Source organism: Hipposideros armiger, unplaced genomic scaffold (assembly GCF_001890085.2).
Source record: "Hipposideros armiger isolate ML-2016 unplaced genomic scaffold, ASM189008v1 scaffold_8, whole genome shotgun sequence".
In the NCBI taxonomy this organism is placed as follows: Eukaryota; Metazoa; Chordata; class Mammalia; order Chiroptera; family Hipposideridae; genus Hipposideros; species Hipposideros armiger.
This window is the reverse complement of record NW_017731358.1, coordinates 2267709-2294251: the sequence shown is the minus strand read 5'-3', so window position 1 is coordinate 2294251 and position 26543 is coordinate 2267709. Positions and strand designations below refer to the sequence as shown.

Here is a 26543-nt window from a genome sequence, read left to right as displayed (position 1 = left end):
TAAAAACTCCCTCACAGACAGTGCCATGTGAGCTGGTGCATTGTCATGATGCAAGAGCCATGAATTGTTGGCGAAAAGCTCAGGTCGTCTAACTTTTTCACACAGCCTTTTCAGCACTTCCAAATAGTAAACTTGGTTAACTGTTTGTCCAATTGGTACAAATTCATAATGAATAATCCTTCTGATATCAAAAAAGGTTAGCAATATCGTTGCAGCAAGTTCACGAACTTAATTGTCTGACCATGTATATACATTCAGAGGGTGTCAAAAAAATGTATACACATTTTAAGGAAAGAAAAAATTTTATTAAAATTGTAATAATAAATACCAATAACAAAAGATGAATACAAGTCACATCTGACTTCTGCAATTACAAGAGGTGCTCAAACTGGTTACTATCAGTGTAATTTTAATAGTTTTTTCCTTTCTTAAAATACATTTTTTTGGCACCCTCTGCATATTCCCTAGTCCTGCTCACAGAGAAGACCTGGGAGCAGTAATACCCCAATAGCATGAACATACCTAGTACTCATAACATGGTTTCTAAATATTCATTCTCTAATAAAAACCAAAATGGGAGTCTTTGGAGAAATGGCTGATTCCAGTGCTAGAGCTTAGCAAGTACAATATGAACCTAGAACATTATGCTATGCCAGGGAAATAGGGAAGTGCTCAAAGAATAATGAGGGCACGACAAAGGATATAAAAGTCAGTTTTAAGGGCCCTCAAATTGGTCAGACTGGGAACAATGTGAAACTCAAAATAAATGATGGTAACAATGACATAAAACTCACTGAATAAAACAGGATTCTGAGAGTTTATACTGACACAAATAATTCACAAGAACACATGAATACAGAAGAGAAAACATTTCCTTATAGTAGAATGCCAACTAAAAAATGTAGAAGGAATGATGAAATTACAAAATTGTCATTTGGCAACCATCATAGTAATAATTCATTCAAGAAACATCAATGGATGTTAAAATCCCCACTGCTGCTGAATGAAACTTCCATTTAATTCCAGTGGATAAAAGTTTGATGGGACACGGACACACACACACACACACACACAATATCTGCCCTAAAAAACATTTATTAATTACAGAAAAGAAATCTAGTAGATACTATTCTTTTTTTTTTTTTTTAAAGCTGAGCCATCCTGCTACCTGTTGGCAGCTCAGCGGCTGCTCAGCTCGGGCCGGGACTCGAACCACTGTTGCTCAGAGCTCAAACTATTGAGCGAGTTCTTAAACAACTGAGCCACTTGGCCAGCCCTAGTAGATACTATTCTTAATCAAAGTTATCATCACCAGAAATAGAACAAATCAAAATCATATGCTACCTGATAGGATGCAATAAGAATACATCATTTATGTGATATTCCTGTCAAAGATACATAATTTGAATCTAATCATTAAACATTAGACAAACCCAAACTGAATGATATACCCGGTACTACAGAATAACTGACTGTAGTCATTGCAAGTATCAAAGACAAAGTTTAAAGTTTATCATTATTTTTGTAACTTCAGTCTTATTTTTTTAAACAGCTTTATTAAGATATAACTGATATATAAAAAACTGCAAATACTTAATGTATACAATTTTTTTGAGTTTAGACATATGCATATACCCATGAAAGCATCACCACAATCAAGGTAATAGACATATCTAGTACCTCTAAAAGTTCCCTTATCCCTCTTTAATAAGGTCAGTTATTAGCTGATTAATAATATATTTTAACACAAAAATAAGACAAAACTGCATGCTTATGTCAAATTTCAAGGCAAAAGTGCAAAAATTTCCTCCACTGGGCAGTTTCTCTCCATAACCCTTTATGATAAACTTTAAGTCCTTTAATATTACATTTAAACCTCACTATAACCTTGGCTCTGGGCCTCTTTTAAAATCTCCTTTAGATAAGGATCTGAATATCATTTTTTAAAATCCTAACTTACATGATCTTAATCTACCCTACTCTCTATACGGCACTGAGCAAGTACTTTGAAAAGAACGGATGCCCCTACTTCCTCCTTAAGAAAGGCAAATACTGCTGACAAAGTCTTCAAAAACAATTGACATCAACACAGAATTTCCTACCCACAGCTGGTAACCAATTCAGGTAACAAAGATTTACAGAACTACAAAATATTTTCTTTTGAAACAAAAATACAGCCTTAAACAAATAATAATCAAATGAAGGTTGAATGATGAGGAATAGTATATATGTTACATCAGATAACACAGTAAAATGAAGAAATTAGAGAATACTTTGAGTGCAGGGCTAAGTATAGTAAAATTCTGAGGAGCTGTGTAAGAAGATTCTAAATTGGAAAATGTCAAACAACATTTTCTAACATAAATAATGAGGATGCAATATATAGTAACTTACACTTGGGTTATTACATAAAAGGAGGAATTCAGCATAAGTATTTTAACTTGAAAAATCTTATATACATATTTCATTAGACAGTAGTGACTTATTATGCCATCATCTTTTTCCTGCTCTATTTGTGTCACTCAATAAGATCAGCTCCAAAGAGTTTTTTCTTTTTCTTTTTTTAAAATCTTGACCATGTGACTAAGTCTCAGTTGTTTCTATCCATAGCAACACCATGGAATCATTAGCCTCTGAGGCTGCCTTCAGAGACTTGTTTCCATGACAACAGAGGCTATAATATTAACACCATCTCAAAGAACACTGCAGAAAATTGTAAATTCCTGTAAAATAACTGGATTGTACATATTTTAAAAATACTTTTTATACCAGTATTCAAATTGCCAGCTTTTCGAAAAATGTTTAAACTGATTCATTTTTAGAGATTCTTATTAATGTTCTTCATAGCCTTATATTTTACATTCAATGTAAGATCTTAAAATTATAAAATCAGCTTTTAAAATGTAACGGCTTTCCATAAACGTGGTTTGAAGCCTCATTAGTACAGCTATGTGCATGTGTACTGCACATCTACATTTATGACTATGTGCCACCCTCTTTCACTCCCATTCAACAATAAATGAAAAAAATCTATACTGAGTGCACCTAACTTATTAAATCTCTTTTCTTCTTAAAATAGCTAAAGTGGTTTTTATACATGCACATGAATCCTGACTGATACAGGAAGAGACAGAAGGGACAATTAAGGAGGCTGCTGTGATAATCCAGCTGAGAGGTGATCAGTGGCTTAAACTAAATGGTGGTGATGGTGAAAATGGACATGAACGGTCAAATCAAGATAGATTTTGAACATATAATATGGTATCTGGTGACTGATGGGAGGTTGGGAGTGAGGAAGGACACTAAAGAATAACATCTACAATGGCCACTAAAAATTATCTTTTACATCATAGTTAAACCAAGCATAAAAGATCTGCAAGGCTATCTAAACAACATTTAAAAAATTTTTCTTACTAAATTATTTGCTGAAATGATTTTCACAGCATAAAATGAAACTCTGAAGAAAGATAACAAACCATATACTACCAGGTAATTAGTAATTGTTTGTATCTTCCATTAACATGTTACATGAATGGGGTAAACTGAGCTTAGGATATACACAAAAATTTTAAAAGGTCTAAATAAATTTGTACCACATTTATGGAAAATGAAATACATGAGTTAGAAAACCTTTTATCAATATCTTAGATAACAAGGAAAAGTAAATATTCTTATGTCGCTATTGGTCAATAGGACCTTACTTTGTTTTTGTATGGCATAGTTAATATTCTTAATCCAAATTCCTTTGTTTAAAGATCTACTGTGCTTTAATGAGACATGTTTCTCTAATCAAATGTCAAAGAAGCTATCTAAGAAGGGCTGAGAAACCAGGAAAATAACTGCAAGCTTTTTAAATGTTTATAAAAGGATAAAATACAGCACAGTAGATATATCCAAACTCTGCTTGGACATAACTGTACTCAACAGAGATCCAGTACCTTCAGAATCAAGGGTTTTTTCATTGCTATTGCTTAAATCTGTTTTTTTCCTCAAATGCCCTTTTGCCACAGTTACTGCAAACAAATACCTTCAATATAAACTGTGCAGTGGGGGAAAAACCAAAACATATTTGAACCAGCTGCATATGACATCCATGTCATAATTATCTCAAAAGCAAACATTAATAAAATTAGATATACTTTAAAACAAATCACTAAGGATGTTAAAGTGCAAATTTTTTATTTTAAAATAACAAAGATAGGACAGGAAAATAGTGATTAAGGATCCTATTATAGAAACATGGGTCCAGATTTGTTAGTTCACACAGACAGGTCATCTAGTTCATGAATCTATTTCTGCTTGCAAAATTCATTTTTAGTTAAGGTTTATCATCCCTTCATTATGAAAAGATGGTGTTCTATCAGCATTCAGCTGGTCATTTTAACTGGTAGAAGGATGAGTCAACAACCACTAAAAATTTAAAGAGACCAAAAAGTTGAATTTAAAGATATAGTTACCTAATTAAAAAATAGGTATGAAACTACCAACTGCAATATGCCTTTTATTAACCTGATTTTTATGTGGCTAGAGAAACACACACAACCATGGACTTCATGATTATTAACCTAAAACAGGCCCTTAATGGTTCCTAGTAATCACACATTCACCCTATTTTTCTTCTACAAGTCCTTATTGATTCAGGACTGTTACCTTTCTGAAGTCATCTTCTATTATTCTCCTCCCACTGAGTGTTTCATCCATACTGACCTCCCTGCTGTTCCTCAAATATCATAAACATGCTCTGGTCTCGGAGTCTTTAATTTACTATTCCTCTGCTTAGAAGGCTCTTGCCCCAGATATCCACAATGCTTAACTCCATAACTTCCTTCATGTCTTTAGTCAAATATCATCTTCCAGTTGAAACCCCTCTTGGTTATCCTATTAACGCCCCCATCGCACACTCACAAACACACACATTTGCTATTATTGTCTTCTCTTTTTACTTTTTCTCCAGCATACTACGTTTTTAGTTAATTATGTTTGTCTGTCTTCTTCCCCTTTAATATATGCTCTGTAAAAGTAGAGTTTCTTGTTCTACTCACTCCTAAATGCCCAGTGCCTAGAATAGTACCTAGCAGGTAGGAAGTATTTAATATACAATATATTTGTTGAATTAATGAAACCCAGTTACTGCCCAGTTACAGCACTCTAAAAATGATCAAATGACTCAGGGAATACATTGTGTACATCCATCCCTGGCCCTAACCCATTTCATGCCATATACACAGCAGATATTGCTGAAAGATTCTTTCTTGGGCCGGCTGAGTGGCGCGATGGTTAAGAACTGGCTTGGGACGCCAGAGGGCCCCGGTTCGGATCCCACATATGAGGGCCAGCGACACTGCCCTCCACAACTAAGATGCTGAACAACAGCTCAACCTGGAGCTGGGCTGCCATGAGTCGCTGGCGACGGCGTAGGCTGCAGCCCCTGTGGCAGTGGGTTGCCATGGGTTGCCATATGTAGCCAGCAGCCAGCATGAGCGGCCCTCAAGCCCTTGTGAGCGGCCGTCCAGAGGCTGGCAACTGATCTGCCTCGCCTGGGAAGAGTGCAATGATGGTGCCAACTTGGGCCAGTGAAGCAATGTCCTCCACAACTAGACTGAAGAACAAAACGACAGCAACTTGTCTGTTCCCCTTCCCCGATTCCCCAATAAAAAAAAAAAAAAGATTCTTTCTATGTGCTTGGGCAGCCACTATCAATCAGAAGCTGTTTAAGATATTCTACCATTTGACGATCTTAGAAATTCCAAACTGTAAAAATGCCAAAAAAAAAGTGCCAGTTTCATGTTGTTCTCTACCCAGGTATAGCTAATCACCTAATAATGCCCTACTTGAAATAAACATGTCTTGCTCAAGTACATGTCCTCAAAAGATTTTCGTCTTTCCTTTTTGAACTGTATTAAGTAAATCTCACTGACAGCTCATATTTAAAACCTGTGTGCTACTAGATTCAGCTTTGTCCCTAGGCCCTATCCAGGTAGTAGCTGCTTCCAGTGGCTACTATCTGTTTTACTTTGGTGTTCCCATTTATCCTTTTTAGTTCTCCAATTCCTTTTTAAATAACCATATCACATTCTCTCCTGTTAAAATAATCGCTGTGGTTTCTGTTTTCCTGGTGGACTCTGTCAAGGTTACCAATCCTCTGGCTAAAATGTAACTCTTGACCATTCTGTAGTTAGGTTTCCTCTCATCACTAGATTCATCACTTAAAAGGCCAGAATATTCTGTAGAACCAATGATGATGGTGGTGGTCGTGGGAGTGGGGATGAAGATAACAATAAGGATGATAGCAAGTACTTTCCTGATGTCAGGTATTACAATAAGGGCTTTGCATGTATTGTCTCATTTCATTCTAAATTTTGATGCAGATAACAGTTTCATCCTTATTTTCTACAGGTGGAGGAAAGAGTGAGAATTCAGGCAATTTGCCCAAGGTACCACAGCTAGTAAATGGCAGGATAGATATTTAAACCCAGGCCTCATCCGCTAAAGCAGCGGTTCTCAACCTGTGGGTCGCGACCCCTTTGGGGGTTGAACGACCCTTTCACAGGGTTCGCCGGGTACTCGTATGTGGACGTTATCTGCATGTAGGCCTGGAGACAGATAGAGGAGCGGTGTCTCGGTTCCTAAGACCATTGAAAATATGTGTTTTCCGATGGTCTTAGGCGACCCCTGTGAAAGGTTGAGAACCGCTGCAAAGACAGTATGCTCAACCAGTATACTACACTGTCTCTTTAAAAAGGCTCAAAAAGAGTTTTATTTTGTCTTTATTGTTACTACTATATTTTTACTGCAAAGACAACATATAATATCACAGAAAAACAATGGAATACATCATAAATCCTTAGGTCAAGTGTTAGCAAGCTTTTTCTGAAAAGGACCAAGTAATAAATATTTTAGAGTTTATGGGCCATGCAGTTTCTGTTGCAACTACCCAACTGTGCTGTAGTAGCTTCAAAGTAGCCATAGGCAATAGCCAAATAGGCACTGCTGTGTTTCCAATAAAACTTTATTCATAAAAGCAGGTGGCAGGCTCGATTTGACCTACAGGCTGTAGTATGCTGACTTCTGCTTTAGGTGATTTAAAGAAAGGAAAAAAGGCTGATTAAGTCAATGAAGAAAATAGAAAATGACTTCAAGACACGGGCTAGTTTTTACTAATTACAGTTAGCTTAATTATGTTGCAATATTTAATCTATGATAATAATAATATGCAACTCCTATCCAAAAGACATGGAAGTGAGAATTAAAAGAAACCAAATAAGAAATACATGTGGAAATTTCAAGTTTCATCTAGAGTTCTTCAAAATATTTTTACAAAACTGGACTATATAATAAAGCTGTGTTCTTATAATGAAAGAATTTAGGCTCTATACTGTATGTAGCCTTTCAGTTTGGAAAAAGTGATTAAAATGAAGATTTTTTTGTTCTGTCTCCTCCCCCCAAATCCTGCTATGGTATTTAGTACAGGGGAAACAATTAATTTCTAAGATTGGTATGCTTCTTGTTTGTTTTTCCTTTATCTTTCTAAATACTTTCAAACTAAATTCTTTTTAAATTTATAATACTTTGATTCATTAGACGGTTTTACATAGATTAGTCAGAGCTACATACAGAAAAATGAGGCTGGGGTCTCGATGATTTGAACCTCATATTATAATCTTGTTAGCTTTTTTGGGGACCAACAAAAAATTTGTAAGGCAATCAATTGGTCCCATTCTGTCATAACAACTTCTTTACACTCCAGAGCTGGCTGAGTCAATAGTCACAGTTTAGATTTCACAAATACTGTAAATACTGTTCAGAAAGGATCAAACTGGGGTTTACTAAAGGATAAAGAATGAATAGGCAGGGTTCCTGTTAAGTAGTTAGGGAGAAAACTCTTAAATAAATTTATCTAGGGGCAGATAAAGTTGCATTTAGGCTTCTTCTAAAATTGTACTGCTTCCAGTTGTCATAGCCAGCTGGCTTACACTTATGCAAAACAGGCCTACTCTTGTTAAATGATTTACATATGCCTGTAAAATTATCACATTAGTTGGTTTATTTAAAGTTTGTTAAATAAGGTAATAATTGTAGGCTACTGCTCTCTATATGGTCTGAATAATTATTTTTGCCTTTATCAAAAATTCTAAATATTGATATAAAAATGGAGGCTGAAAATGTTATATAAATTGCAGTACCAGGGAATACAAAAAATAACAGTAAAAGATCTTCAGAGAAAATGATACTAAGTTAAATTTTAACAATAAGAATATAGCTCTTCATATGTGTAAGAATTTATATACCTCAATTTTTTTCACAGAAAAAATTACTTTTGAAATACTCATGATTTTACAAAATCTTGTAAAATGTAAACCTGCTAATTTCTAGGCCATAGTTCTATATGAAAATGGCTTCGAAAATTTACAGTGGACAAACCATATTTAGAAGCTGCAAACTTCCTTGCAACCATCATCAGACTAAATGAAAATAAACACATATCACATTTGTTTACTCATTCAACAAATATTTATCAAGTGCATTCACCAATCTAGTCTGTGGGGATACAAGAAAAGAAAACATACATCTTGTATTACTATACTAGTTCTTGTGAAGCTTATGATTTAACAGCTGATATTCAATCATTACCCAATTTTTTACTGAAATATAGTTGTGATAAGAGGTATGAAATACAGTTCTCATGAAAACAAACAACGCTTATAAATAAGCAAAGAGCAAAAATGTTGCACAGGCTGAACTGTCTATCCTGACCCCATGAACATGTAGGTCAGTCACTTTTCAGCACTGTTATTAACATTTTATTTTAAAGGTTAACTTTAAAACTTGTTTGAATATATTAAAATATATAAATTGCAGCTTGTGAAATTTCTTCCTTTTTATCTATTTGTCCTTGCCAAAAGGGCTACCTATCAATCACGACACTATATAGAAGCAACAAAAATGAATGCAATATACTTCCTATTTATAGAGATTATATAACAAATTTCACTTATTTAATTCTCCAAACTATAGCCAATCTAATTTACATTAAGATATAAATTTTTAATAGACTTTATTTTTTAGAGCAGTTTCAGGTTTACAGCAAAATTGAGCAGAAATTACAGAGTTCCCACATAACCTCTGCCTACACACATGCACAGCCTCCCTATTATCAACATTTGCCACAACTATACATTTGTACAATCAACAGACCTACATCATTACTGATACATCATTACCCAACATTTCGAGTTCATATTAGGGTCCACTCTTGGTGTTACAGAATCTATCGGTTTGAATAAATTTATAGGGACATGTATCTATTATACCATTATAGTACCATGCAGGGTAGTTTCACGGCCCTAAAAACCCTGTGCTCTGCTTACTCATCCTTCTCACTTTCCTAACCCTTGGCAGCTACTGATCTTTTACTGTCCCTGTAATTTTGTCTTCTCCAGAATGTCAGGTAGTTGGAAATATATATTATGCAGCCCTTTCAGACTGGCATCTTCCACTTAGTAATATGCAGTTCAGATTCATTCATATCTTCTTTTGGGGGGCAGGGGCACTGAATAACATTCCATTGTCTGGAATGTACCACAGTTTATTTGTCTATTCACCTACTGAAAGACATCCTGGTTGCTTCTAAGTTTTGGCAATTATGAATAAAACTGCTATAAACATCCGTGTGCAGGTTTTTGAGTAGATTAAGTTTTCAACTCATTTGGGTAAATACCACAGAGTACAACTGCTGGATTGTATGGTCAATTTGGTTGGTATTTTTTAAAAGCTTATATAACCATTGTAAACAATATTTTTTGTTTAATCTTCATCTCTATGCTTTTCTAAAGTGTTCTACTTTACAAATGATTGGCTCCTAAGCATTATTTAACATATTTTTGATTAGGTACATATAGGTTCCTTGTAAAAAATTCCACAATACTATGTATGGTGTCAGATGGGTACTAGACTTATCAGGGTGATCACTTTGTAAGTTATATAAGTGTCTATATACTATGTTGTATACCTGAAACTAATGTAATATTGTATGCCACCTGTAATTGAAAAATAAAACAATTATTTTTTTTAAATCCCACAATATTCTTTGGGTGAAAGGGAAACAAGCTCCAAATCTGAGTCATGGTGTTAATCTTACATAATTAGTGGCCTTTTGAGTGAAAAATTGAACTCTGCCAAGAGGCAGCATCTCACAATTAATCTAACAGTTTTTATCCTAACTTCGATTGCTTGGTTAGTCAATACCCAAAGGAGACTATTTATACCCATTCTCCTGGAAACTATCCTACTATCAGAGTCAATATTTCCGAAGTAGTTTAAGTTTGTCTACCTACTGTGTATATATTCTAGCTTAATACAAAAGCATTATACTCCTAAATATAATAAGCAACTTCAATCCTTACAAATGAAAAAGAAAATTATATTTGATGTTATCACTTCAAATCACAGCTATCATTAGGCATAAGGCTAAATTTATGAAATATGAATAGATAAGTAGTTTAGGCCAGTCCAGGATGGTCCAAGGTGGGAGATGTCTTGATGTGAATATTTATACCTGCTGCCTGGTGTGAACAGTCAGAAGATAAATGGTTATAAATGATGTACCATATGTCTCTGTCTGCTTGAGAGTCTGTATTTATGCCTGTTGTCCCACTTTAATTATTAATAGTTCTCTCCTTCCATCAAAAGTACTCTAGTTTGGTTGGTGAGTTATACAGTCATCCTATTATAAGGAAATTGAATGGCTTTCTCTCCTCTTCTTTTCTTAGCTCATCTCCTTGGGTGTATTTCTCCCCAGAATGGTAAATATGAAGACAATCATCAGCTAGAGAATCAGTATATCACTAGATAAAGTGTGATGTATGCTTCACAGAAGGTCTTAGGGAGAATTCAGACAGATAAAAAATTTACAATAAAAAATAATCAGATAGTATAAGTGCTATGAGGAAAATTAAGAAAAAAGACAGTGATGTTTTGAATAACGGAGTGCCTGCTACTTTAGATAAGAATCTGGGAGGGCCCTCTTGAGAAGGCAACAGATGAGAAGAGATCTAAAGGAAGTGAGGGAATGCATCATGAGGATATAGGGGGAAGGAATGCTCCAAGCAGAAAGAACAGAAAAGGTAAAGGCTCTGAGATGGTCACATGCTTGATTTTTTTGAGGAATAGGAACTAGGCCAGTATAGCTGGAGTAGAATAAGTGAGGGAACAGTAGAAAACGGGACTGGAGATACTGCCAGGGGCTAGATCATACAGGGCCTTTTGGGCTATGGTAAATAAGGATTTTATTATATATCAGGTTGGAAGCTATGGGAGAGTTAAAACCAAGGTACTGACATGAAGTAACATTCTGTAAGGGTGCCTGCTGGGTGAAAAACAGATGGAAAGATGAAAGAATGGAGACAGGGAACCAGTTAGAGGTCTACTGCTATAGTTAAGGCAACGAATGAAATAGAGTTGACCTTTGAACAACATGGGTTTGAACTGCATGGGGTCCACTTATACAAGAAATTTTTTTTTCAGTAAATATATTGGAAAAATTTTTGAGATTTCCGACAATTTGAAAAACCTCACCTAGAAATATCAAAAAGGTTTAGAAAAAGTTAGGTATGACAAGAATGCGTAAAACATATATAGATACTAGTCTGTTTTATCATTTACTACAATAAAATACACACAAATCTATTATATAAAGTTAAAATTTACCAAAACTCACAAAAACAAACACTTAAAGACCGTACATGGTGCCATGCACATTTGAGAGAAATGTGAACAAATGTAAAGATGCAGTGTTAAATCATAACTGCATTAAATTAGCTGTAGTACATACTGTACTACTGTATTAATTTCATAGCCACCTCCTGTTGTTATTGCAGTCAGCCGAACTGTTGCATGTAGCTGCTTAAAACATCATGTGACACTAATCATTTCCACGTGAGCAGGTCACCTCTCCAGTAAAATGTGTATTGCAGTAAAAAGTGATCTCTCATGGTTTTTGTGAACTTTTCACTGTGTTTAGTACAATACCATAAACTTTGAATAACACCATGGGACCCATACGAAGTGCCAGTAGTAATACTGAAAGTGCTTCCAAAAAGCAGAGAAAAGTTATGACATTACAAGAAAAAGCTGAATTGCTTGATATGTACTGTACATTGAGGTTTGCAGCCGTAGTTGCCCACAATTTCAAGATAAATGAATCCAGCATAAGGACCATTGTAAAAACAGAAAAGGAAATTCTGAAGCTTTTACTGCAGTTATACTAGCAGGTATGAAAACCCTACACTTTTTGCAAAATAACTTTTAACCTTGTAATGAAAATGCAGCTTTAATGTGGATGCAGGATTGTTATAAGAAAGGCATACCTACAGATTCTAATATGATTTGAGAAAAAGTGAAGTCATTATATGACAACTTAAAGCAAAAAAATCTAAAGCTGGAGAATTTGATGCCAGTAAAGGATGGTCTAATAATTGTAGAAAGTTTTGGTTTTAAAAATGGCAAGATTACAGGAGCAGCAGCTTCTGTTGACCAAGAGGCAGCAGACGAGTTTCTAGAGGTCATAAGAAAATCACTTAAGAGGAAGAGTATCTGCCTGAACAGGTTTTTAATGGTGACAAAGTCCCCTGTTCTGGAAGAAAAATGCCACAAAGGACATTTATTAGTAAGGAAGAAAAGCAACTACCAGGACTTAAGGCAGGAAGGAATAGGCTAACTCTGTTTTGTGCAAATGCAGTTGTGTTTATAATTAGGACTGCCCTTATCTATAAGGCTGCTCACCCATGAGCCTTGAAGGGGAAAGGTAAACAGCAGCTGCCAAACTTTTGGTTGTATAACAAGACCTGGAAAATAAGGACCTTTTTCTGGATTGTTTCCATTGACGCTTTGTCCCTGAAATCAGGAAGTACCTTGCTAGCAAGGAACTGCTTTTTAAAGTTCTTTTGATATTAGCAATGCCCCTGGCCATGTAAAACCCCATGAGTTAAACAACAAAAGGCGTCAAAGTGGTCTAGTTGTACCCAAACATACTGTTTCTCTAATTCAGCCCCTAGATCAGGGGGTTAGGTCATAAGGACCTGTAAGGCTCATTATACACAGCTCTCTGTGGAAAGGATTGTCAATGATATGGAAGAGAAACCCAATAGAATGGATATCAAGAAAGTCTGGAAGGATTACACTATGGAAGATGTCATCGCTGCTATAGCAAAAGCCATGCAAACCATCAAGCCCAAAACAATTCCTGCTGGAAAAAACTGTGTCCAGACGTTGTGCATGACTTCAAAGGATTTATGACACAGCTAATCAAGGAAATCAAGAATGAGATTTGGATATGGCAATAAAAGGTGGGGGGGGGTGTTTGAAGGGTTTCAAGATATGCATCTTAGAGAAATTCAATAGCTAACAGACACCACACAAGAGGAATTAACAGAAGACAAGCTAATACAAATGAGTGCTTCTGAACCAGTGCCAGGCGATAAGAAAGATGCAGAGGCAGCAGTGCCAGAAAACAAACTGATATTAGACAATCTGGCAGAAGGATTCGATTATTCAAGACTGCTTTTGAGTTCTTTTATGACATAGACTCTTCTATGATATGGGCACTAAAACTAAATCAAATGGTGGAAGAAAGACTTGTGTTACACAGAAACATTTTTAGAGAAATGAAAAAGCAAAAAATACAGAAATTACGATGTATTTCCAAAAAGTTACACGGAGAGTGCCTGCCTCCCCTGCCCGCCTTCCATTTCCTCCACCTCTCTTGCCTCTGCCACCTGAGACAGAAAGACCAATGCCTTGTTTTCCTTCTTCTCAGCCTACTGAACATGAAGATGACGAGAAAGACCTTTATGATGATTCACTTTCACTTAATGAATAGTTAACAAACATCATGCCATAATAAACTTAACTGTGTGTGTGTGTGTGTGTGTGTGAAAATCTAATAACTAAAACTAAATACAGTTAAAACTTTCTGAGACGATTTTGTGTCATCATCATCCCCTAAAGTATTCATCATATAGAACATCATGTGCAAGGCTTGTATGGAAGTGGATAGCCTATCCTTACACAGGCATAAGATGAATGATATTTTATATAAAATTAATAATGTGTTAGTTTTCTTACTGTTTTATAGTTTTGCTTTCAAAGAATTACATTGGCATACAGTATCTCTCTCTTGCAATCAGAGAAGCTGCATCTCAGCCTATCATCACAGGTAAGTGGTTTAAAAAATGTAACAATTAGGGCTGGCTGAGTGGCTCAGTTGGTTAAGAGCTCGCTCAAGAGTTTGAGCTCTGAGCAACAGCGGTTCGAGTCAGCCCGAGCTGAGCAGCCGCTGNGAGCAACAGCGGTTCGAGTCAGCCCGAGCTGAGCAGCCGCTGAGCTGCCAACAGGTGGCAGGATGGCTCAGCTAAAAAAAAAAAAAAAAAAAAAGTAACAATGTTTCCAATACTGTATTATGAATATGACTAATATTGTATGCCATTAATATTTTATAATGATTCATTCATTAGTGTACAAGCTAGGTCACCATGAAGCAATCATATCTGTTACACTAGGCTACCATAAAGCAACCATATTGCTGCTTCTTTATCAATGTTATCAATACATGAATCGCTATTTCTGTAAATAAATATGGATTTCTTTTTCAAATTATCTTTCCATTTTTGATGTCTAGTGTTAGTAATACATATAACATCTACAGTGTTTTGTATCATGTTAATCCAGTACAGTACCGTATTTTCTCTTCTTTATGACTTTCTTAATAATATTTTCTTTCTCCAGCTTACTTTATTGTAAGAATAGAGTATATAATACACAGAACATACAAAACATATGTTAACCAACTGTTTATGTTATTGGTGAGACTTCTGGTCAACAGTAGGCTATCAGTGTTAAGTTTTTGAGGAGTCAAAAGTTATATGCAGATATTCGACTGTGTGAGGGTTTGCACCCCTAACGCCAACGTTGTTTAAGGATCAACTTTAGTAGTTGTACAAGTGGTGAAAAGTGGTAAGATCATAAATATATCCTGAAATAGAGCCAATAGGATTTGCTATTTGACGGAATATAGAGCCAAAAAAAAGAAACAGAACATGATCCAAGGGTTTTTGTTTGGGCATCTCAGTAAATAGTACATTGAATGAAGATGAGAACAATAAAATTAGAAACTCTTTTTTTGACATGTTAACTTTCAGATACTTATCCAAGTGGAGATAATGAGTAGGATGCCAGACGTACAAGTCTAGTGTACAGGCATTAGCTCTGAGCTAAAGATATAATATTGATGTTATTTAAAGGCACAGGACTGGGTGAGATCACCTGAAATATGAGTATAAAAAGAGAGAAGTTTAAGGACTGGGCTCCTAGGCACTTTAACATTAGCTGTACAAAGAGAAGACACTGCAAAGGAAATTGAGGTTGGCTATTGGAAGAGCTGGTGTTGAAGAGTCAAAGGAAAAAGAATTTAAAGGAGAGAGCAGTCAATTGTATAAGAAGCTATTATGGGGTCAAGTAAAACAAAAAATGAGACTTGATTATTGGATTTGATAATCAACCTATACTCCAAAAGAGGGTTTTTTGGTTGGTTAATTTAATGAGAAGTATTTATAGCAGGCATGTATGCTGATGGGAATAATCCAGTATAGAGGGAAAGACAGGTAATGTAATGAAAAGAAAATTTCAGAAGTCCCTGAATAGTCAAAAGGACTAAGATCTAATATGGAAGTGAAGGGTGAACTTTAGGAACATAGACGGATCATTTACTTTAACAGGCTGGAATACAGAGTAAAACCATCAATTGAGAGTGAGGGTCAGAAAACAGGTATCTGAGGTTTAATGTGCAGCTTAACCAGTATGCAGGAGGCAGAACTTCAATTAACCAAGGATGAATCTTCCCAATGAAGTGACAGAGGGGCAAAGAGAGTTGAGGTTACGAAAGACAGTGTTTATACGGTCTCTTCGGAGGGTATTTAAAAAATCATTGTAGAAGGGGACGTGAACTTGGTAAAAGGTGAATAATCAGTTAAACTCAATTGTCAACTTGTGACTGGTTTGGTAATTTGCAAAAGTGAGTGTTGGGAGGGAAGGCAAGGTCAGGGAATTGGTGGTCTCACCGAGAATCTGAGGTGCTCCTTGGGGCCTCTCCCTTAAATCCTACAATTGAAGGTATTGAAATCTTTGATTCTTAAAAAAGTATACAGCTTACACTTACAGCTGACTTATTCAGTCAACACTATGAGTATTTACTAAATGCTTGAATGAACTGCACTACTCTAGGTGCTGTAATTCCTAATTATCAATATTTGAATTTGCCCAGACTATCAAAGTTAAGCAATATAAAAATAAAATAATAATCAAATCATAGCTGCCAGGAACTGTTCTAAGTATATTACATATATTAAATGATTTAATACAATTAACTCAATGAGGCTGATACTACTGTCTTCTTTTTTTGGACAATATATCCAATGCATACCTCTAAAAATTAAATCCTTTATAATCTAGAATGCATCTGTTTACAATAGTACTCTTCTTTAATACAAATTAGCCTATATATTTTTTTCCACATGGTTATGGGAACAGTGTTTTCCTCTATTTTAATTTAGAACAGGGTTTTTCCTCTAAAAAGATTTAACTCATGTAGCTAATATTAACTCTTATCAAAATTTTATTGTCTACTTCAATTATGACAAGTCATCATGTCGATTCCATTCACTCCTAGGAATAGAACTTTGCTGTTGTCAACTTAATTTGGCAGTCAATTTTGGGGGGATGGGAGAACCCAATGTGAATATTTATAATGATCCATGTTAGGGATTTTCAAGTAGTCTAAAATATAGGAATAGTTGCTACACACACCTTCCAAGTAACCTACCACTTCACAGCTGTTTAGAGTGTATGACTATTATTCTCTTAATAAACACTGATATCCTCAAGTAGATAAAACATTTTACCTAGGAGGTAGTCAGGTAGCAAGCCTAGAACTATTGTGCTGGCTTTAAGAAAAAAACCCTGCTGAATATAAAAACTGGTCCTAATTTTTGGACTGCTAAGTAGGACAGAGCAGATTGGTATTACGTGATCCTAAATGCAAGAACAGAAGGAATGCTGAGGAGAGAAACTGAGGAGGGCTTGGCAACGCATAGGTCGCTTTTTCTGTATTATAATAACTATTCAAAATGAAGAACATAAGTAGCGTGAAGTCGCAAAGAGAAAAACTTACACCAAAGTAAAATAATTCACAACTCATCTTAATTTAACATTAAAAAAAAGGCGCGCACACACAAAACCCCACACTGTAAACTGTTAGGATATAACCAAATGACAAAAATCAGAGATCGTTTTTAAGGTTATCAATGACAAAAATCAGAGATAGTTTTTAAGGTTATCATAATTTGGGTGTGGATTCAAAAAGGTGAAGTAATCAGGTGCATGGAGGATTTGTGTGGCTTAAAAATATGAAGAATGGAGGGGAAGAAAAGAGAAATGGAAGAAGAGGGGTCTGCTGTGAGGAACTAAAGGCATTTATGAGGGAAAAGAGTGGATCCAATAAATGTAAGTACCCAAGAGATTTCAGATAAGGTGCAATATTTTGGAAGGCCATAAGCTAAGATGGTTCCAGGTGACTGAAATGGAAATTAATCAATTAATTCCATAAGATTTATTAAGCAGCAACCATATGCCAAGCCCTATCCTAGTTTTTTTTGTGTTTTTTTTTAGCTGAGCCATCCTGCTACCTGTTGGCAGCTCAGCGGCTGCTCAACTCGGGCTGGACTCGAACTGCTGTTGCTCAGAGCTCAAACTCTTGAGCGAGCTCTTAACCAACTGAGCCACTCGGCCGGCCCGCCAAGCCCTGTCCTAGAAGCCGGTGGTCTTGTATAAGTTTATACCACTTGGCTTCCTTATAATTTAAAAAAACATTAATGACTTCCTACTTACTAACTTCCAGGTATTACAATAGAACTGGGTGCATCATCTTAGTGATGGATCCTGAATACTTCTAACACACAAACAATTGGATCTGTAAAGAAAGTAAATTTTCTTTTTACTTATAGAGGCTATTTGGGAGGATATTAAATCAGAATAATGGCTTTCAAATGAACAAAATTTGATTTAATAACAACTCTCCAAACTGCTAAAAGTATCATGGAGCACAGGTTATAAGAAATCAGATTCAAAGTTACTATTGCTATCAAATCTTAGAAAAGAATATTTCTGACAACAGTGAAACAGGAGACCTGGTAATCACTGCTGTTATTTATCAATCACATAACAAAACACTACCAATATCATACTACTATATTCACAGGTATATAGTTTATGCTCAATTAAAAATTTAATTAATCTACTTTGTTTTTAACTATATACAAATCCTTCTAGTGTTACAAAATAAAACTGTGAGCTGTGAGTCAGTAGATGAAATAGAAAAAATGTATTCTGGCATCAACTAAGATCCAAATATGTCTAATGTTCTTTCTCAGCCCTATTATACTTAATCCTATAAAATGAATTCCAGTGAGTTACAACAAAAGATTTCAATATATAAAATATCCAACTCTTCATTTAGAAATATGTATGTGTGTGTGTGTGTGTGTATATATATAAAATGAAAAATGATATATTGATGTTACAGAGCAAGAGAAATAAAAGCTAAAACCTCTGACTTCATGTCTACACTTCGAGATGAAATACAAAGGTAATGAAAAGACAAGTAAGGCAAAGAGGTCTGAAAGAAATAAAAACTGTCATTTACCAGTTTACGTTAATGATCTGAACCAAATGGGGAAAAAAATAAAATTTTAAATGGTTTTGTAAGGTTAATTGCAAATAGTTTTTATTAAAATTCTCACTCTATTATAGTGCAATACAATAGCAACTTTTTGCTTCAACTCCTATGTAACTCTAATGTAATTCTGTGGTTTCAATAGTTTTATAAGTGAACTATTATTTTATTTGTCTTTTCATTTGTATGCTCTTAATAAGATGAATTATATACCACTGATAGTATATCTGTGGATATGTATACATATACAGTATATATTTATATAAATTATATATAAAGTTTTTTTAAGTTTTTAACATTTGTCTTTTTGACAATGAAAAATATTATTTAATATTAATCTACAATGAATAACAATGCCAAGCTTTAGTCTCTGTGTCCCTTTGTGGTATGTATAATTGTAGTCAAAATAAAGTTAAATTCTTGGGGCAGTATTCAATCAAAGAGTTAAATCAATTGTTGCCTCTGAATAAGTTTTATTATAAGTAACCTCAGTGCCTACAGAAAAACAATTAATGACTCTCTAGCCCAGTAATTCCATTTCCTTCAAACATGTAAGAAAAATAGGTAAAGTTTCTTAAGAAATTTGACATTGTTTAAAAATCAAAACCACTGAAAGATAATTCTAGAAAACAAGATAGCTGTTGCAGTTTATATTTATCGAACTGCTTCTAATTATTTTAAAAAGTGGTTTCAAATGAATTTATTTTAAAAAGGCCCTCAGGTATGTGTATCTATTCTGTTAATTTAAATATTATTAATGTAAGAAGACAAATGCATTCTCATCTTGTTTTTAAATTAGACTATTTCTTATCCTTTCATTTTTACTGAAGTTGAATGAATATCTATTAAAACTATCTTTTAAAATACGAATATTACCCCAACCCTCCTTTAATACCAAGTAATAGGTATTTCACTCAACTGTTTCTTAATTTTATATTTTTCCTATTTTCAATACTTATTTCCTCAAAAAGAAGTGCTTTTCTTTTTAATTTGGGAGACTTTTGTTTGTTCATCTCTAAACTGTCCACTGATTATTTGAAAAAATAGTCCTATAATTGTGTAATTGCACAAGTTTACGGCTTTCAAATTAACTCCAGGTAATACATATTTATAGAAATGGAAGGATTCATTAAATTCCTTGAATAAACCACAATTTAATATAACTTGAAGATATAAGTATACACAATAATAGTATTTCACAATTTCAATTTGATTTACTGTATTCAATTTAATCTATTTTCAAAACATTAGAAAATAAAAATATTTCAACTTGTCTTCTTTTATCTTATTACTATAACAATCTCCCCAAGGTTATCTAATGACATATAAAAGCTAAACAAACAGGTATTTTCTTTGGTCAGAATATACTTCATAGCATTTAACATAATCTAAAAATAAGGAGACAAGCATTATTAATTTATATTTTAATTTTTGTATTAATGGTTTTATATTTTTAGAGAAATCATTCAACAAAACCTGAGCCTGTTTTGTTTGGCATTACATAATAAGACCAAAAGGGAAAATATTGTTTCCCTTTTCGTGCTAAAGACTTGCATACATGGACTGAAACATAAAATTCTGCGCATCCAAGGTTTCGGTGCATAAGATTATGTTTTTAATAATAGAAGTCTATACCAATACATTTTTGCAAAGCAAACATGAACCAAAATATACTGAAAATAATTTCAACAAGTGGTATGTTACCTGGGTGGAGCTGGTGGCTACTGAGATGCAATCAATAAAGCTGTGTCTTCGAGTGAAAAATGCAACTATCTGCTGCCAGCGTGAAGGTTCTGGCTCAGCTTGCAGTTCATCCGATGAGCCCTTTTTGGCCCAGTGTTTCTGCTTTGGGCCTACTGAGCCATGGCTAGAGCTAGTATTGCCTCCTCGACTGGCGCGAGAGTACAGAAGTGTGTTGTTCCCGAAAATGTAATTCATCTCTGCAGCCCTGCAGGTGGTTGCCAAGCAGTCTTACTTCTCTACCAGCTGCCTTGTGGTGAATGATCGGTAAAAACTGCAGCTAGAATTACAGCAGCATCACTTGTAAATCAGGAAAAATAAAAACCTTGAGAAATGATGCTCATTTTCTCTGTCATTTCTTCCCATGAAAGAGCTTGCATCTTCCCTCTGTACCTGTTAGCTGCATGATGGCTGAGTTTGTATTTGCAGACAAAAAAGACGGCATAAGGTAGATTTCTTTCTCATGATTATTTTTCACCAGCGTCTGCAGGAACCAAAAGCTGTTCTTTTGTTAGCTGATAACTAGATAGACTGAAATCCAGGAAGTGAGGTCGATTAGCAGGTAAAGAAGGATGTTCTAAACAGTGGACTATCAAGATCCTTTAAGGCTGCCTGATTTAATGCACTGGGTGGAGAAACCCTGGATTATCCAGTTTCAGTAACAGTCTGTTGTAAAATCCAATGGCATCTTCACTGCTTAAATAAATTATAAATGTGAACTGAATATAAAAATACAGAGGATTCTTTGCCAACAGTTGTGATCATTTAAAATAATTTTACTAAATGAGTCTTTGTTATTGACATACAAATTTCTAGATCAGGAGTTTATATTACTTAGCACTGGTTCTAAGTTTTTTAAAGATACTATCTACATTAAACTCTGAGGATCTAATGATAGAGGGAAATCCATTTGTAATGTAGCATGATTATTTTATGTAATATATTGGTTTTTAATGATTTGATAAATGTGTCTGGAGGCACAAACAGATTAATTAGCAAAATAAATATTTGGCTTCTGGAACTTTTGTGATTAAAAAAAAAACTGTTACCAGCAACGTCTCTCTCATATATTATAAACATTAAGGTTATAAAATTATGACTTTGTAAAAATACAAAAAAATCAAAAGTAATTTTTGTTATAACCAGTGGAACATATTTTATCCTACAGTATATAAATAATACTCTGATTTACAAAATAATATTGTTTGACTGCTAAATAGGCATTTTCTAATATCTAAATAGGTATTTTCTAATATGTGTTTCTCAACATTATAGACCACTTCAGAATCACCTAGAGTGCTGGTTAAAAATGCAGACTAATACTTCCCTCCCATCATAATTTTTAGGCATAAGAGGACCTGGGAATTTTCATTTTTAAAAAGTCCCCTAGGGCCGGCCGAGTGGCGCGATGGTTAAGAACTCGCTTGGGATGCCAGAGGGCCCGGGTTCGGATCCCACATATGAGGGCCAGTGACACTGCCCTCTACAGCTAAGATGCTGAACAACGGCTCAACCTGGAGCTGGGCTGCTGTGAGTCGCCGGTGACGGCGTGGGCTGCAGTCCCTGTGGCAGTGGGTTGCCATGGGCTACCGTGTGTAGCCAGCAGCCAGCGTGAGCGGCCAGCAGCCGCAGTGAGCGGCCGTCCAGAAGCCGGCGACTGATCTGCCTCACCCGGGAAGAGCACAATGATGGTGCCAACTTGGGCCAGTGAAGCAACATCCTCCACAACTAGACTGAAGAACAAAACGACAGCAACTTGTCTGTCCCCCTTCCCCCAACTCCCCAGCAATGTTCCCATCCCCCCAATTCACCAATAAAAAAAAAATAAATAAAAAAAAAGAAAAGTCCCCTAGGGCTCGCCGAGTGGGCATGTTAAGAGTTGGCTTGGGACGCCAGCTCTGAGCAACAGGGCCCTGGTTCGGATCCCACATGAGGGCCAGTGACGCTGCGCCCTCTACAGCTAAGATGGTGAACAACAGCTCGACCTGGAGCTAGGCTGCCGTGAGTCGCCGGCGATGGGCATAGGCTGCAGTGGGGCTGGCCGGTAGCTGGTGTGAGCTTCCGTGAGCTGCCTTGAGCCGCCATGAGCGGCCATCCAATGGCCAGAGAGCGACTGCCTCAGCAACCTTGATAATACCAACATGGTATTATTATTGAGAACCACAGACTCCTAAGTCTCTCCTCTCAACACTATGCTACATTAGTATAGAATACAATATATGGTCATTTTAAAACAATATATGAATAAAAATGCTACTTGATACTTATGGTTGAGTAATTTAATTTTTAGGTTGATATAAGCACATCATAAATCCCAACTTCAGCCATGGATATTTTTTCAGATGTGGACTGACAAAATCTTACCACGCGCTTACCAGCACCAACTAAATGTAGCCTACTGGAAAGTAGCATTGGCAAACTACAACCTCTAGATCCACTGCAAATCCTGATTCATTAAAACACAAAGAAAGAGGGCCGGCCGAGTGGCGCGATGGTTAAGAACTCGCTTGGGATGCCAGAGGGCCCCGGTTCGGATCCCACATATGAGGGCCAGTGACACTGCCCTCCACAGCTAAGATGCTGAACAACGGCTCAACCTGGAGCTGGGCTGCCCTGAGTCGCCGGCGACGGCGTGGGCTGCAGTCCCTGTGGCAGTGGGTTGCCATGGGCTACCGTGTGTAGCCAGCAGCCAGCGTGAGCGGCCAGCAGCCGCAGTGAGCGGCCGTCCAGAAGCCGGCGACTGATCTGCCTCACCCGGGAAGAGCACAATGATGGTGCCAACTTGGGCCAGTGAAGCAACGTCCTCCACAACTAGACTGAAGAACAAAACGACAGCAACTTGTCTGTTCCCCTTCCCCCAATTCCCCAGCACTGTTCCCATCCCCCCAATTCCCCAATTAAAAAAAAAATCTTAAAAAAAAAAAAAAACCACAAAGAAAGAAAAAAGAAGAAAAAAAGGTAATGGGGGCGGCGGGTTAGCTCAGTTGGTTAGAGTGCAGTGCTCTCCAAGGTTGCTGGTTTGATCCTCACATGGGCCACTGGGCTGCACACTCCACAACTATTGGGTTGTCGGAAAAGTCATGACGTATTTTTTCTACGTTTTTTTGTTGCAAAAATGTGTCACGACTTTTCGGACAACCCAATAGATTGAAACAACTACTTGACTTGGAGCTGATGGGTCCTGGAAAAACACACTGTTCCCCAATTTAAAAAAAAAAATGGTAATGCTGTACTGTGATTTCATCCCTAACATACAGACATAGCCCAACAAAGGCTGAGAACCATGTGGGACTCTTTGGAGTAAGATGCTTTGTGACAGAGATTGTAGCAGAAAGTTGGTGCTTCTTCTCAAGGACTGTGCAGACAGTAGTTGACAATTCTGTGGCCCTAGACAGACTGGTCCTATCCATTGGGGGGGGGGGACAGAAATAGAGCAAAATACAAAGAGATGACAGAGAACTAAGAATCTTCTCTGAAGGAAAAAAATGAAACTGCCAGAAAAAAATAAAGTTTTACTATGGACCAGGTACTTATAATAAAGCACTGATTAGTGTGGTTTATACAAATGCTGTTGGTTTGGTTCCTAAATATGTGCCTTGATCCATATCTGATGAAAATCCAAGGAAGGCCGATTCTGTTATTTTGGATTGGTATGGATGAGGATATTGAACACAAATTTCTTACTTAAGTTTGCAGACAGTACCAACAAAGACAAAACAGTAAGCCATTCATTACACAGACTTCTTATCCTAGAGAGCCAAAGAACACGGGAACAATCTAAAGTTGATAGATCGCTCAATCTCTTATATCCATCCCCTGGGTACAGAGAAGAAATACTTCTCAATGTATAGATTCTCTATTCAAATCCATTGACATCAGGAAAGCAACTTTGAGTTTTGAGAAAGGATTCTTTATGAAAATGTCCTCTAACGAGACAGAGAAAAATCTAAGATCATCACATCCACTGCCCAGTAGTTAATACGTGCATACAAAACCATGTATGTACCTCAATCACAATTGGTTTCATATGATGATTGGGAGGCAGAAGGCAGCCAACACTTCACTGATCTCTGCTTTAGAATAGCTCATGTAGCAGAGCTAAAAGATAAACTCTATTCCATTAAAACAAAATTTAAGTTCATTATAAAACCTGGAAAGTCTATTTAATATAATGAAATAAAAATATAACACACAATGTCTACATCACCAAAAAGAATTAGTATTAACATTTTAATATGACATATAAAGAATTAACATTCTTTTTTCTATACAGTTTAATTCTTTTTCACAGAACGATAATATTATGTATAGCAGAACTCTAAACAAACAGGAGAAAGCTTAAGTAAACTAAGTACATCCATTTAGTCCATTATTATATAAACTAATATGATCATGAAAAATTTATGACTGTGAGGATGTTTAATTTATAATATTAAATGGAAGTAACAACAGTTCAAAAATTTATACAGGATAGGCCCTCAATTATTTGCACACCATTCCAAACTCACAAATAAATCCACAAGTCTTCGGGGATAGTAACAAACGCAAGGATTAAATAATCTTAGTGAAAAATGTTTAAAGGTTGAAGGATGAGAGGAAAAACAATACTGAAACCCCAAAATACTAAAAAAAGATGACAAAGTAACTACAATGCCAATGTACTATAAATACAACATAATAGGCATTTCCCTTACCTTTGTATCTTTATAAACTGGACTATTAAATTTCAAAACACACAACTGCATTAAGATAAGAGAAGGCTGAACAGAGAAGATTGATAACAGATTTGTTACTTATCTCTGATCACATCACATATACAAATTCCTTCTGTATGAGCACCATCTAGTGGTCAAATTGCATGTAAACTATATGATCACCCTAGAACACCAGAGCCATCCAAAAAAGGTAAAATAATTTCAACAATATTTTAATATGTCCCTGAGATGTGAAAACAAAGCTATTTCAAAAAGTGTCCATTATGTACTCAAAATGGGAAAGATTCTATTCCCGTATCATTCAGTTTAATAGGCATATATTTGCTTATGTCCATTCCTCAGCTACCCCCATTTTTCACAATATTTGAAAAATTACCAACTGCTCTGGTGATTTCATTTGATAATATTTTCAGTACTTATGTGTCCAAGCTAGGAAATACACTTACTTAAATAACTGCCTGCTCACATACCTTGTTCAATCTTCGATTTCAAGTCCCTCTTTAACTATGTTTACTTTGCACATATTACTATGATCATACGTTGCTCAATGATCACTGGAAAATCCCATACTATGTAATGCACCTCCCACACTCCTTGTCACTTCATCTAGATTGAAATCTATTTTGAAAAAGGCTGGGGTTTTGTTTGTTTATTTGATTTACTTTTCTGACCATTTTACCTAATTCCAAGTTCATTTTCAATTTTGGGAATCACTACACTGTTCTTACATAGTACTATATTTATAGCTGTTATATACAACAAAAAATTACCCACTGTGTCCTTTTCATCCTCATTAGGATTTTTCACCATCATATTTCCAATTTCTCTCTTAAAAAGGCCTAACACTGGCAAGAAAGTTTCCTCTTCAGAGTCGTAAATCCTAATTACCTTTAGGCTAAGGCCTGAATAAACTTTCAATCACTATCTTATTTCATAGATTTCAGTATTGAAATTCAATATCTTATTTCATAGATTTCAGTATTGAAATTCAACACCAGCACCCCCCAACAAAAACCTGAGAGATTATTTCACAGTCCATTTCATGATGGCAAACCCTTCTTTACAGGGCTCAGGATCAAGATCCTTCACACTTTGCCATCATTTCCTAACAAGCATCCTAAACATCAGCTACAATATCATGACGTTTCTTGTATTTTTAGTTTCCTCTGGTTATCCTTCTCCTACTGTACTTATTTTCCCAGTAATTGCCTTCTCTTTTGAATAGGCATTTTGTACACATCCTTCAACACTTTGTCCAAATGTCAACTTTCTTTTTTCAGAATACTCCAAGAGTTTAATTTCTCTCT

The 26543-nt window shown here is 35.7% G+C and overlaps 1 protein-coding gene across 17 annotated transcripts in view; it reads right to left on the bottom strand.

The window, feature by feature from the left end:
• Window positions 1-26543, bottom strand: part of DLG1 (discs large MAGUK scaffold protein 1) — a 248247-nt gene that overhangs the window by 134313 nt on the left and 87391 nt on the right. For 2 of the 17 annotated variants that reach the window (XM_019651560.1, XM_019651571.1), the window contains exon 1: window positions 20486-21129. The exons of 12 other annotated variants lie outside the window; for them this stretch is intronic. In XM_019651560.1, coding sequence (XP_019507105.1) covers window positions 20486-20719 — 234 coding nt within the window. In that variant the 5' untranslated portion in view covers window positions 20720-21129. Of the gene's footprint in view, window positions 1-20485; window positions 21131-26543 lie in introns of those variants that run through there. 3 more of the 17 variants (XM_019651541.1, XM_019651582.1, XM_019651592.1) reach the window with 3 other exon arrangements.